This window comes from Narcine bancroftii, chromosome 4 (genome assembly GCF_036971445.1).
Source record: "Narcine bancroftii isolate sNarBan1 chromosome 4, sNarBan1.hap1, whole genome shotgun sequence".
Classification (NCBI taxonomy): Eukaryota; Metazoa; Chordata; class Chondrichthyes; order Torpediniformes; family Narcinidae; genus Narcine; species Narcine bancroftii.
The window spans coordinates 285,258,101-285,272,911 of record NC_091472.1 but is presented as its reverse complement, the minus strand read 5'-3'; the positions used below and the strand labels follow the sequence as shown (position 1 = coordinate 285,272,911).

General features: G+C 36.7%; 2 protein-coding genes across 14 annotated transcripts in view; one reads left to right on the top strand and one right to left on the bottom strand.

The window, feature by feature from the left end:
- Nucleotides 1-14,811, top strand: part of c4h2orf76 (chromosome 4 C2orf76 homolog) — a 111,690-nt gene that overhangs the window by 32,282 nt on the left and 64,597 nt on the right. For 5 of the 9 annotated variants that reach the window (XR_011356734.1, XM_069935240.1, XM_069935237.1 and 2 more), the window contains exon 6: nucleotides 5,900-5,954. Coding sequence is in view for 7 of the 9 variants with exons in the window: in XM_069935240.1 (XP_069791341.1) it covers nucleotides 5,900-5,954 (55 nt within the window). In the remaining 2 variants the exon portion in view is untranslated. The other 4 variants (XR_011356735.1, XM_069935239.1, XM_069935244.1 and 1 more) reach the window with 4 other exon arrangements.
- Nucleotides 2,328-14,811, bottom strand: part of steap3 (STEAP family member 3, metalloreductase) — a 31,947-nt gene continuing 19,463 nt past the window's right edge. For all 5 annotated transcript variants that reach the window (XM_069935231.1, XM_069935230.1, XM_069935229.1 and 2 more), the window contains 4 exons: nucleotides 7,884-8,360; nucleotides 6,675-7,202; nucleotides 4,888-5,052; nucleotides 2,328-3,279 (listed from right to left, as the gene is read on the bottom strand). In XM_069935231.1, the coding sequence (XP_069791332.1) occupies nucleotides 2,983-3,279; nucleotides 4,888-5,052; nucleotides 6,675-7,202; nucleotides 7,884-8,357 (1,464 nt within the window). In that variant the 5' untranslated portion in view covers nucleotides 8,358-8,360 and the 3' untranslated portion in view covers nucleotides 2,328-2,982. The remainder of the gene's footprint in view (nucleotides 3,280-4,887; nucleotides 5,053-6,674; nucleotides 7,203-7,883; nucleotides 8,361-14,811) is intronic.

Sequence of the window (14,811 nt, the reverse complement as noted above, 5' to 3'; positions counted from 1 at the left end):
GGAGAGCATGTCTTATGAAGTAAGGTGGAGTGAGATACTTTTCCCCCCCCCTTTGGAATGACGAAGGATGAGAAGAGACTTGAAAGGTATCTAGGGTGATGAGGGATAGATGGGGTGGACAGCCAGTACCTTTTTCCTCAGGGTGACAATAGCAAGAACTAGAGAACATCTGTTTAAGGTGAGTGGAGGAAAGTTCAGGGGAGGTGAGAGGTTAAGTGTTTTGCACAGACGGTGGTGGACGCCTGGAATGCATTGCTGGAGTTGTCAGTGGTAGGAAACATTTAAAACACTTGGGTGCATGGATGCCAGAAAAATAGGTTGTTTGTAGGGTAGTTGTGGAATAACTTGTATAGGTCAGCACAACGTGCTGTCATGTTCCATGTTTTAAATAAAGTCAACTTTTCTCAGAGGCGATATATTGCGCTTTATCGTGCGTTATTGAAATCTATTTTTTGCTTTGCAGCTCATGAAACTGAAATGGCTTATTTTAAGAAAGAAGATTATGAAACATTCAAAAAGAACCCTGTAATGGTCTGGTGACAATAGTAAAAACATTTGCTTCTGAAATGTAATGACCAAGAAACACATTCTGTGAATATTTTGAAAGTTTGAGAATAGTGTCGTGAAGAAACATTCAAACAATGATACTTTCCTGTTTAAATGATAAAAAAAACACTTTAATTTGACTTGTTTATTAGCGAAACCCTATTTTCACCATTTGAGCAGTCGCTATGTACATTCTGCAGTAAGGAGACATTTAGAAAGCTTTGTAATTGATCATGTTTGTTTTTATTGAGGTGACTCAGAGACCAAAGAGATTTCATGCTTTTCATTAGGATAGAACAAAAGAGCTGAATCAATGTAAAACTTGTTTTCAAATTGTTAAATTCATGCTTTTGTAAATTTGTCGGCTGATGTAAAAATCATCAGGTTGAGAATTACATTAAAAGTAAATGATCAGGTACAAAGGATTGTATAATTCTGATAGAGAATGTGATTATTTTGTGTAGCGCTTCCTGGTCCACAGTTCCACTTATCCAGCCAGGCTAAACCTGACCTTCACTGCTTTCTGAAATTTGCACAATTTTCCTATGAACACATGGGTTGCTTATATGAGTGGATTGCTTTCTCTCACATCTCTAAGTAGGTTAATTGGCAACTGTAAAGTGTGCTAGAATCTATGGTGAGTTGATCGGAATAAAGGGAGAGTAAAATGAGATTAATGCAGACTCTTTTCTTTCATTTTGACTTTACAAACAATATGATTAAAACAATGACTTCAATGGTGGCAAATTGTAAGAGAAATTAATCACCTGTTATTGAAAGAAGTAAAAGATCAGGTTTTAATTTGAGCTAAAAGCATTTGATAAAATGCTTTTGATATAAAAGGATTTGAATTTGGAACTGTTAATTATTTTTAATTTAATAGATGTTGAAATTTAAAGACATTAAAACATCTACCATGACTAATTTGCAGTATAATTTCCAGAACAGTGAAAAATATGACATTAAACATTGAATGCAAATATCTAAACTAGTTAATTGAAGTAAATATTGGAACCAGTTATAAAAGTACAAAATTTGAGGTTTATATTAAGTAGTATTTTTTTTTCTTAAGGGTAATTGGACTTTTCCCAATTTGTAAACAAACCTCTGTTAAGAATTTTTTTCCCAGAACAAATTTGCCAAAGTGGCAAGGTTGAAATTGTTGCCTGCTGAAGAAAAAGTGTGAGAAATTTGAAAGGGTCTCGTGTAAAGGGGTGCAGTTAACTTGCTATCATTAGGTTTACCATCACCCCTTTCCTTCTACTAATGGTAGTCGAGGCAAAGTGAGAGAAATTTATCCTCTTTCAATTACAGACAGTGACTGCCAGGGCAATGAAATGAGAGGGATAGTCTGTAGCATTGCCTTGGTCTCCTCATCATTGAAGACTATTTAAGCAGAATCATATGATTAAGATCTAGGACATTTTCTTCCAAATTAGTTAGAGCAACCTGCAATTTTAAATATTACGGACACAACGTTTGCATTCAATACTCTTTTATCCATAGGTAGATTTTTAAAAAATATACAGTATATTGAATAGTCTACAAAAGTTTAAATTTTAAGACTGGATATTGTTTTAATTCAAGATGAAATTATTTTTGAAACATACTCCATGTATTCAGTATGTGTTTATTTTCAAGATGAAGATCAAATGGAGTACAACTCGAACAATAGTGGATGATAATTGCGAAGAAAAAAAAAATAATTTGTGTAAGATAAATTGTAGATGATCTAAAACTTTCATCCCTCTTGAAATAAAATGCATCCAACACTTCTGCCATTATGTTTTAGGCAATTTTTATTAACTTATAATTGAAACCAATTTGACAACACACATGTATGCTCTAGCTATATCATGGTAAATTAATTGACACTTCCTTTCAAATCAGTTTAAACGACTGAGAGATACTGCATTCTTTGTTTACATGCTGAACTCTTACAATTTTTCTAGTTTTCCTACTTTCAATATTTCTGCTTAACCCAATAGCCGTTGGAGCTGTGTATAAGTAGTAATCTTACACTATTGCAAGTCAAGGATTCAAATATTTAACAGTGCTTTGAACTTGTGCTTAAAAGAAAAAGACTATTATGATCACAAACTATGGACCTACTTATTTAATTCTGCAGACCTATCGACACATTGTGAAATGCATTCAAATCCAAGCACATCAGGTTCCATAATTATTCCTCCATATCTTAAAATTACCCTAATAAAACTCTTAGCTTACCAATGCAAAATGTTAGCATTTTATTTCATGCATATAAACTATATGAAAAAATAATCAAGCATTTAAGGGAATAACGAACAAACAGCATCTCTGGTTTTCACATGCTACATATAAAACAAATATAAAAAAAAAAGCTCTAACTGTTATTTTCTAAAACTCAGAGGAACTTTCTACTTCCAAAATGACAAGCTACTTTGATGATCGAAATCAAACCATGCTGACGCTCTCTGCATTAAAATCTGAAAAATCTCTTGCCCTATGAGGTTCACAGAATTTCATGTGGTGACTGGATTCCCAGCCTTGTCTGATCCGTATCAGCTTGCGATTCACACAAGGAAGGAAAAGGTACACTTTGGCCAAAAGAACGATAGAAGGAACAATGAGTGCAATTGTGAACGTAGGTGGTAGGTAGAACTTGTACTGAGCAGAGTCAAAGGCTTTACGCCATCCAAAAGTTAGGACATGTAGTGTGCTGATCACCAAAGCTGTGAATCCAAGTCTGGACTGAAAGGAAAAAAGCTTTTTATAAATTAAATGACTCATGAAATCCATATGAATTATGTATAACAGCTATTTCAGTTCCATACAATTAAATTTTGGAATCACCAGAATTTGAAATATAAATAACATGCACAATTTTAGATAATATTTATCAATATTTTTCTAACATTGTATTTCACCAATTACACATTATTTCTGGAGTTGCTGAATGATGAGGAGAGGGGCAAATACATTTAAATGGAATAACCTCTGCATTTCAAATTTAACTATGTTTATGTCTGGACTGCTCAATGTAAAATTGCATGTAAATGATAATATTGCTGTTCTATACAAAAGATCTAACAACAGAATATTAGCCATACAACACCTTTGGGAATTATAAAATAAATTGCTGGTCTAAACCATTGTCTTTAAATTATAGTTTATAATGACTCTTTCACCATTTATTTTGCCTAATGGTATCATTTTAAAATGGCCTGATGACCATTCTCTGGGTCAGTCAGTATTAATGGGCTTCTGAAATAACGATGCCACAGATATATCATTCTCTTGTGATTACACAGTCCATGTACTTGTACCACACACTTGCTGATTTCCACCGGTTGCCAAATGTGGCAATTTTTTTCAAAATATATTTATTGAGCATCAAAAACAACTTTGTACATTGTGCTCCTATTTTTTTCCAGAAAAACAACACACGTGCACAAATGTTCAAATGTTACAACTCTAAAGACAGCTGCAACTCTCACCGCTGACTTATCCCTGGCAAACAAGAATGAGCTTGCTGTAATAGACAACTCCCATGGATATTATCAATAATGTTGCTTTCCGGTAATGGAATTTCCTACCAATTTTTTAGCCTAATTCATGGGTTCAAGTTCAAAATGAAACTTAGAAGCAATAATTAACCATTTTGAAGAGTGCAGATTTTGTGTTCTTTATCAATTGACCAAATCATCAACTGTCTGGACACTGACACATCATAGTTCCACAGTAGTTTGGTCTAGCCTTGTGAAGAGCTCATCTCTCTCAGCAACAGCATCGGCTATCAAAAAACTACCCATATTACTAGTCGGTTGTGACATCCTTGATATTTGTAAATCTCAATAAGTTGGGATGTCAAATAAAATTTCTTTTGAATGCAACTCAAAAAACCACATGCTTAAAAAGTCAAACGTTGAAACTAAATAAAGCAAATTCTACTTACCATGCTCCTGGCAGCCAATTTTTCCCAGTGAGATTCCCAACCTGAGAGAGGGGAATTACATGGAAGTTTGCATTACCTGTTAACTCCATAGGGAGTCTAGATGTGCAACACAGAGGCAGAATGGTAGATGTTGCTCTGACAAGCACATGACTGGAACATGTCAAAATTAACCTCACCTTTCAAATACCAGAGTAATGTTCAACTCTTACAACAAAATCTCCAATAAAGAATACTACCAATCCATGTTTTACTTAAGAATTATTTGTTCTAGTTATTTTCCATGTAGCCAAAAATAATTTTGGCACCCACTATAAGAACCAATGAATCTTACTGAAAATAATGAAGAATTGCTGTCAGAAGTATCGTAACTCCAAGTTGCAAAAACAAATGTTAAATTGCCTTACTTGAATGAAATTGAATTCTCTCCAGTTAAGAGAATTTGCCACTGAAGGCAATGATGTCACAGCAAGAAATGAAAGCACACCAATGGCCAAAATTCCAAAAAAAAGATAAATTTCCATCCTCCATACTTCTTCTTCTACCCAAGGATTTTTCTTCTCACCTCTAGCCTGTTAAAACATCAGAAATTAGATAATATACAAATATAGAACCATATTCATAATCATTCATTTTATCATTAGCTTGTGGTCTTTTACACAATTAATAACATTTAATCAGTCTGTTTTCAAATCATGCAAATATTTTTTTTAAAGTTTTGATGAAAGCTTCACACAATGCCAAATAGTGTCTACATTACTAAGGATCACTTTTTTCCCCCACCAACTACAATAGCATATTTATCTTACATATTTGCCTTTGAATGGAAATGTTTTGTTAGTACATTATGTATTCCTATGTAACTGCAGCAAGCAAGAATTTCATTGTTTCATTGTTTTTGTGTGTATGATAAGCTCTCATCTCATTCTAAATTTCTGATGGATCAGATGAATAATTTTCAGCACTGAGGTTGTCACTTCAGAGTATTTCACTGCAATATATAATATAATAATGTCAACTATATGATAAAGTACAAGATAAAATTTTAATTTTTTTTTAAAAAAGGATTAAAATTTCAAATGCCCAGAAAAACAAACTTTTTTGGACCATATATGCAAACTATGATATGTTTGCAACTCTGTTTCAATCTGCTCTTCTGGTCATCAGAATCTTTAAACAGTTTCTTTGGCAGTATTATCATAGCAGTCAGATGGGTACAGAGAACTGTGTTTTTGATGCCTGATTATTGAAGCAGGAAGCCTAGATGTGGTGACAAATGTTATATAAAGGGATGTGATCAAGGGACAAAAATCAAAATAACATGATAATGATTACATTATTGTTAGAACCTTAAAATTTTGCATTGTGTTAACTTCCTGTGGAAAACAGTGTCACTAAAACCTGAATTTTAAATTCCAGAACATAGAAAGTCCCATAGAAAACAAATTTCTGTTTCTTCCGACACGCCCATTCAGTAAGTTTTGAATTAAATGTATTTTTTTCTAATTTGTTCAAAATATGGTAAAATTGGGTTAGATGATTTTTCAAGCCATGGCTTAAAAATGTTGTGTGAGTGTATATAGGTTTGTAAGAATCTTTATATTTAGTGTGTTGTCGACTGATTGCAAATTGGTTTTGATGCCAATTTTGTCAAGTTGTTTTAAAATTTGATTACCAGAAATTTACTTTAAAATATGTATTTAAGAACCAGTGATTAAAGTCAATTCTCCTTTAGTTAAACTGCTGTTACTCATTTAATGTACTTTGACACAGTTCAGGAAAACTACAGAACACATTATCACCCATATGAAGTATGACAATCTAAAGATAATGAGAAAAAAGGGGTAATAATTTTTACTAATTGTACTTTGTTCCTATTAATTTAATCCATTCAATTTTTTTTGATAATTTGAATTGCATTTAGTGGTAATTTGCCATCTTAATGATATTGCTTAATTGAAACTTCTATATAATTTGATAAATCAAAAACATTCTCTATTCCCCCCCCCCCACCCTTATAGAAAATACTTTTTTTTCCTCTGCAAGAGTATGGAACTAGCTTGAGACTTAGAAAATGGCTATAAAAATTGGTCTTCAATGAAACCTGCCACTTGGTGGTGTGCTTGCTGCATCACATTTGAAGTTGGCTAATAACATGCTAGTTGTATGGTGTTTTAAATTACAATTCACTTACCAAAGCAGAAGCTTCATTCAGTAGCCAGTAACGAGCAGATCTACGCATGGGGAGACACAGACTATAGACAGCGTGCAAGGCAGCACAGAGAAAGCTCAACAAGCCAAGTTGTTTCCTTTGCTGAAGCCACTGATCTAGCCAACGTGGAAAACGTTTGTACTTTGTACCATTGCGTAGTTGAAAGATGGCTGCAAGAACTCCAGGCAGATAAACAAGGGACAGCATCACAAATGAAACACATGGTAGAGTGGCATTAACAACATCAATTGGGATTTTATAGAATGGATTCTGCCCTTTCACTACATATGGGTGAATAACCTTTCTAATAATAGCATACACATAGAAAACCACAAATAAAACTGCAGCCAGGATAACAGGCATTTTCCATGTAGGAAAGAGGCGTAATGGAAGGTTCTCAATTTCTCTTGCAGATGATAATAAGCCCATGTCCACAGGAATGAATCCCATATTTCGTGCTATTTCAATCACCATACATTTAGCTTCTTGACTGTCACTGCAAATCATCACCTGTAGGAGAGCAAGATAGCTTGGTAAATCAAGAACATTGAAGCATATTTCCAGAAAGTTTAAGGTTAAATAATGGGCATGGAGAAGAATGACACGTGCACCAAAGCCTTGAAGTCAAGACTGGTTTATTGCACTGGCCATGGCGTTTATATGGGCCCCAGGCACTGACGTCAAGGCACCGTATAATTGGAGTGCAACATTCCCGCCACAGTTCACTGTCTTCCTGCTGTGTGGGAGGTCACCTGGGGCTATGGCCGGTGTCACCCCCTAGGTCTGCATGGTTGCCACATTTGTCAACCATTTTGTGGGTGATCTGTGTCAATGTGCATGCGCCACTACAACAGCGTGAATAAAAATGTTTAGGGTCTGATAATCTGATGCCAGGGAATCCACTTTATTCTATTTGAGAGAAAAGTCATCTGATTCTGAAGTGTTACAACCTATTTGCACCAAAATTGGTGTCAATATAAACTGATTCTAATTGAAATGTAACAATGCACATTTTTACCATAATTGAACTCTTCGATGAACAGAGAGACTAGAACTTGCCTGGTAGATAGTTTAAAAAAAAAACTATTGTGAATATCAAATTATGTCAAAACAGCAACAAAATGTATAAATATTATGATTCTTGATCCCATGTCATCAGGAAACATACCGGATTAATAAAAGTGTACATACCTGTTTATTTCCATCTCTAGCCCCAGTTTGTAAAGTCCAGGCTGAGATGACATTAAACCCTTTTACAACTCTAGATCCTGGAAAGCGAGAAGCAAGGTGTTCTGCATTTGATTCTTCATGCTCATTTACTTCCAATTTGTTGCTGACATCCACCATAATTTTTCCCATCAGTCCATCTCTCAGTTCGCTCAACGAACTATAATGTTCACGGTGCACAGCTACAAAGATAATATTTGCCCGCTCTATGGCTTCACGTTGGCTAGTAACTTCAATTGCCCTGGGAAATAAATTTCCATTGCGTTTAGGATATCGACTTCCAACGATTATGCCATAACCAGAACATACCAGACGTGTCGCTAATGAGCGAGCAAAATCTCCAGTCCCCAAAATTCCAACAGTAATTTTCTGGAGGTCGTAATGACAAATTTCACCTTCATTCTCCAAGAGCGGCTTTACCATTTCTTTTTTAGTCATTCTCTAGCAGGGAAAGAAAAGGAGAGAATGACTTTCTGCAGATAATTTGCTGATGTGGTAAATAAATGAATTGGTTGCCTGTGGATAAGGATGAATGCCAACTTTCTTCACTAATACTGAATAAGAAACACAGAAGACTGCAGATGCTGGAATCTCAAGCAAAACCTAATCTGCTGGAGGAAATTTTCAAGCAACATCAGTGGGATAGAAAGAAATGTCAACATTTCAGGACTGCAAAACTTGAGAGCTCTTGCTTCTAACTAACCGAGCATGCAGAGGCAGGAACAACTATTGGTCAATACTTTTGTACCATCAATAACCAAAGATGAATTGTCGCTTAATCTTCATTGGGCGAAATTATGCTTTTTTAGCTGACAATTCCAAGGAGTGCCTTATGTACTGTACAGGTACAGAATCTTTTATCTGAAACCCTTGGGACCAAACACTTCGGAATTCTGAATTTTTCCGATAATAGAAACAATAAGTAATTGCACTGATTTCAGATTTGCGCAAAACAAAGACACACTCCAACTAGAATGGTCTCTGGACCCAGGAAGGGGTTTGCAGCTGCTCCGGGGGTGGGGTGTGTTCATGGCGGTACTGGAGCGGGGGAGGTTACAGCGGCCATCAGAGCTCCCGACGCCACGGCTGCATGCCTACTGGAGCTCCCGGTGCCCCTTCAGAGGACCCTCACCCCAGCCATTTGCCCATCTGAGCTCCTGGCTGCCTGCATATCTGAACCCCTGATGTCCCAGCTGCCCTTCCATTCGAACTCCCAAACGTGGATCCTCGCCCCAACCTACTGCCCATCCAAGCTCCCGATTTGGATGCTGGATGGGAAGGGGTGTTTGCGGTAGCGCTGGATGGTGGGGGGGTGGCATCCTGGTGCCAGCCATCTATGACAAATCGGGCATCCATATACAGTGGATCAGAGGCAGTGGACTCTTTTTCCGCTGGCACGTATAAAGAATTCCCTAGAGTTCCACTAATTATGGACACAGGATATTCAAACAGGAGTTGAGCGTGGGTTGCGTTGAGTTACGTTTGACACCAAATGTGTGCTTTGGTGTGCAGATGATGTCCTTTGAAAAAAATGTTCTGTTTCGGTTTTCAGAATTTCAGATAAAGACTATGTACCTGTATAAGTAAATAGTAAAATCTGGGGAGAATTAATGGGAACACGAGTAGAAATAGATTAATATCATATTAGTTCAATGGGTGTGTGATAGTTGGTGTAGACTTGGTTGGGTGAAGGGCTGGTTTCATGCTGTGTGGTTCTGGATCTCTAGCTGCTCCACTACAAGCTAGTTTCTGAATTATCTATTTGCACTGTAAATCTTAGACCTGCTAAGTAACTGTCAGATCTTGGCACTTGTGACACCACTCTGATACTGGACTCAAATCGAAAATCAGCAACTCAGCTTTCCCAGCATTGTTCTGGTATTCGCCACTGATCTTATGCAAATAAAACTTAACATAGGATCAGAAACGAAGTGCAACTTAGGAGGGATATTTATTTTCTTATTTATTTTATTTTTCAATGTAAGATTTTAACAATTAAGCATTTTACTTTCATTTTTCAAAAAATAACTATTTTCCACTTTAATAAAAATCATTTACATCAACTTTAGTTTTTTTTTAAAGGCTCAGGGCATCAAGACCTAGCTTTGACCAGTGCCTTTGACAAGCTCCACCACCATCTTTGGCTCCTTTCAAAGGTGCACAGGGGAATTTAGAGACTAGGCCTCAGCAGACCCTGCTGACTACCAGGGCTTCGTTGCACAGCATCAGGGTGTGGGCATCTTCATTCAGCCAGGTTAAGTGTGATTCAGTCGGAATGACTGATAGCTGGATTCAATCGATTTGATTCAACAGTTAAAATGCAACCTACATACATCATATACTGAATATCTGAAATAAAAGTAGAAAATGTTGGAATGCTTCACAGATCATGCAGATCAATGAGAAACAAATTTAATTTGCACAGATTTTGTAAGTATAGGCTTGTCACACCTGAACCAGATGCAGGCACCTACTTGCTGCCCCAATGCATCCTAGAGTCCTGCATCAAAATGCTGAGCAGCAGGGCTCATCTAATGGACTGAATCTTTGTCCTAAATTCTCAGACATCTTTGACAACTGGTAAAAAAAACTTTCCTCCTGTTTTTGCCAGTTTTCAAAAATGTCAAGGGATACATTTATTTCTGAAACCAAAAATAAAGTATTAAAATGTTTAAAATAGTGAATATTTTAAAACCATTGATAAATACATAACTAAAACAGGGCCTTATTTTTCTTCCCTTAACTATTGGGGAATTTCAGCTTGCTGAAATACCAAGTCATGGTAAATTCAGGTCTTCCATGGTTAGCCTAGGGATCTGGAATTGCTGACATTTACCAGAAGCCTTTCAGGTTAATAACATTTCATCAGACTGCAAAGGTCTGAAATGGCCAGTAGGTTTTCCTTGGAGAAGAATGAAAGAGGAACGTCACGATGGTAATAGATGAATAAGGTCATACTATTATGAACTTATTAAGGGTGACTTTGAGGGTATGAGACGCGAATTGATTAAGTTAGATTGGCAAATGTTACTTAAAGGATTAACTGTAAAAAGGCATTGGCAAGCATTTAAGGATCACCTGGATGAAATACAGCATTTGTTCATCCCGGTTTGGAAAAAGAATAACTCGAAGAGGGTAGTACATTCTTGGATAACAACGGAAATCAGGGAGAGTATCAAGTGTAAAGAGGAAGCGTATAGACTAGCCAGGAAAGACAGAATACCAGAGGATTGGGAGAAATTCAGAGTTCTACAGAGGAAGACAAAGGGATTAATCAGGAAAGGCAAAAAAGATTATGAGAGAAAATTGGCAGGGAACATAAAAAAATGACTGCAAAAGTCTTTATAGATATATAAAGAAAAAGAGACTAGTAAAGACAAATGTGGGTCCCTTGCAGTCAGCAACAGGTAAATTGGTAATGGGGAACAAGGACATGGCAGACCAATTAAATAACTACTTTAGTTCGGTCTTCACTAGGGAAAATATGAATAATTTTCAGGAAAAAAATAGGGGACCATGGGGCTAATGTGACAGAAGGACTGGGGAAAATAAGTGCAAGTTACGAGGTTGTGTTGGATAAATTGAAGGGATTAAAGGTAGACAAGTCCCCAGGGCCAGATGGTCTGCATCCCAGAGTGCTAAAGGAAGTAGCCCATGAAATAGTGGATGCATTGTTGATAATTTTTCAAAACTCTTTAGATTCTGGAGTAGTTCCTGAGGACTGGAGGGAGGCTAATGTAACTCCACTTTTTAAAAAGGGAGGGAAAGAGAAATCAGGGAATTATAGACCGGTTAGCTTGACATTGGTAGTGGGGAAAATGTTAGAGTCAGTTATTAAAAATGTGATTGTGGCACATCTGGAAAGTGGTGAATTCATTGATCAGAGCACAAGGTTTTATGAAGGGAAAATCATGTCTGACTAATCTTATTGAATTTTTTGAGGACGTAACTAGTAGAGTGGATAGGGGAGAACCAGTAGATGTGGTTTACCTGGATTTTCAGAAGGCTTTTGATAAGGTCACACACAGAAGATTACTATACAAACTTAAGGCACACGGTATAGGGGATATGGTATTGAGGTGGATAGAGAATTGGTTGACAGATAGGAAGCAAAGAGTAGGAATAAATGGGTACTTTTTGGAATGGCAGTCAGTTACTAGTGGGGTACCACAAGGCTCAGTGCTAGGACCCCAGTTATTTACGATATATATTAATGATTTAGATGAGGAAATAGAGAACAGCATTTCCAAGTTTGCAGACGACACGAAGCTGGGTGGGATTGTGAGCTGTGTAGAGGCTGTTAAGAGTGTGCAGGGTGACTTGGACAGGTTGGGTGAGTGGGCAAATGCATGGCAAATGCAATATAATGTGGATAAGTATGTGGTTATCGACTTTAGAGGAGAGAATGGGAGGGCTGAGTACTATCTTAATGGTATCGAATTAGGAAAAGGGGAGATGCAAAGAGACTTGGGTGTCGCTGTGCATCAGTCATTAAAAGTGGGCAGGCAGGTGCAGCAAGCAGTAAAAAAGGCGAATGGTACGTTGGCATTCATATCAAGAGGATTCGAGTTCAGAAGCAGAGAGGTATTGATGCAGTTGTATAGGGCCTTGGTGAGACCTCACCTGGAATATTGTGTTCAGTTTTGGTCTCCTTATCTGAGGAAGGACATCATTGCCATGGAGAGAGTGCAGAAAAAGTTTACCAGATTGATACTAGGGATGGCAGGACTTGCATCTAAAGAAAGGCTAGAACGACTGGGCTTGTACTCGCTGGAGTTTAGACGATTAAGAGGAGATTTAATAGAAACATTCAAAATTCTTAAGGGATTTGACAGGCTAGATGCAGGAAGATTGTTCCCAATGTTGAGCAAGTCTAGAACCAGGGGTCACAGTTTAAGGATAAAGGGGAAGTCCTTTAGGACTGAGATGAGGAAGAATTTTTTCCACTCAGAGCGTGGTGAATTTATGGAATTCTCTGCCACAGGAAGTGATTGAGGCTGGTTCCATAGCTCTGTTTAAGAGAGAGTTAGATTTAGTACGTGACTAGGGGGATCAGGGGGTATGGAGAGAGAGCTAGAACAGGGTACTGAGTGGATGATCAGCCATGAACAAATTGAATGGTGGTGTAGGCTTGAAGGGCCAAATGGCCTACTCCTACACCTATTTTCTATGTTTTATATTAAGAGATAAGGAAGTAACATGAGGAGACTGGAACCTATTACAAATAATACTACAGAGCAGCATTGCATCATTCAGCATTCCTAAAATGAGCCAATAGCTTTTTTTTGGTGGATGATTAATGATTAAAAGGAAAATAAACTCTGCAAGAGTTCCTTTTTCTTGTTCCACAAGGCACAACTTCCGAGACTGATAGATTTACAGTGGCTGTTGAGGCTCTTGTATATATTAGTGAAGAAAAACCCACTCAGTTATTTTTTTTTCATCTTTCCTACTCCCAATCTGTAGCCTCATAAGGGTACACTTACCTACAGCTGAGGTCTAAAGCAGACCTTTTCTTAGCACTGAGAAAATTATGAGAGTACTAGGTGACATTATTTAATGCCACTGATTGCCAATAGGAGACAGATGAATAGAAATTGGTCATATTAAATTTACTGCTTTTTTGTGTACAGAAATCTACTTGATCAATTTTCTACATTGTCAAGTGGATCCTAATGCTGTAACTGATATAAAAAACAGGTCATGAAGCATTATAGTTCACAGTCCTACCCTCAAGACCATTTTACTGATTTTAGAGAACTAAGCTCCTCCTGAAGGCTACGAGAAGTGCACTCCTACTGATGGTGCTAACACCTGAGGATGCAAAGCCACATCCAGTTGAAAAACCTTCGAGCAAATTTTGTTCCATCCATGCATAGATGGATGTTTGACAACCACCTTCCTCCAAATTACAGTTTAACAGTAGAAAATAGTGCAATGTCTACAAATTAAATAAAATAACCATCAGTATAATTGTGGAAAAAAGTCACAAGTTCACACTATCAGCTTCTTAGGCAGAGAGACAAGTTATGAGAAACCCTACATTTGAGGAAACAGCTCAAAAGTAGACTGCACAAGTTATTTGTATGGACACAGATTTGATGTAAATTGTGATTTTTAAGCAAACACTGTTAATTTGACTTAGTATTATACAGGAACCACGATAAGTTTCAAAACTAATATCCCTAAAATTCCTACCACAAATATCTAACCAATTCTTCTGTAAATTTTTCTCCACTGTATGTATACATTCAGGACACTGCAGAAAGTAACCAAATGGACACCTTCTTTTCTACACCTCAGTAAAAACTGAGGTTCCTCTTTACCAAGTATTTTAGTTAGTTAAGATTTTAATCTTAAGAATATCCCTTGTTTCTGTTACTCAGTCACCATATTTAAAAAAAAAACATTCTATAACACTGAAATCAAAATTAAATAGTGGATGGATTTATTTTCATTAATAAGGGACTGTACCCTGTATCCTCTATTTATCACATAACCTGGTTAGACCTCCTTGTGGCTGCCATTTCAGTGCTTGATTTCATTAAATTATTCAATAGCATTTCTTACAAAAGATAAGTAATGCTGAAGCCTTTAGTCACCAAATGTACAGTTGTTTATACTGTACTTTAAAATTGTCTTTCTTTTTCTTAGTCTTGCTGTTCTCCCATCTTTTCAATCTACCACATCTTTAGTTTTATTGCTTATCACATTTCTCATACAGTATTTTCTTAGCCATTCTGGCTATGTTGAATGACAAGAGCTAACCATCCACCCATGAAGAAACTGAGATATTTTACAACAAAATAGCAGGCATAAAAGTCATTTTCTGTTGCTAGTCCCCAAAATGTAGATTTATTGAAATCAAATTTGTCAACTTGCCATAATTGAT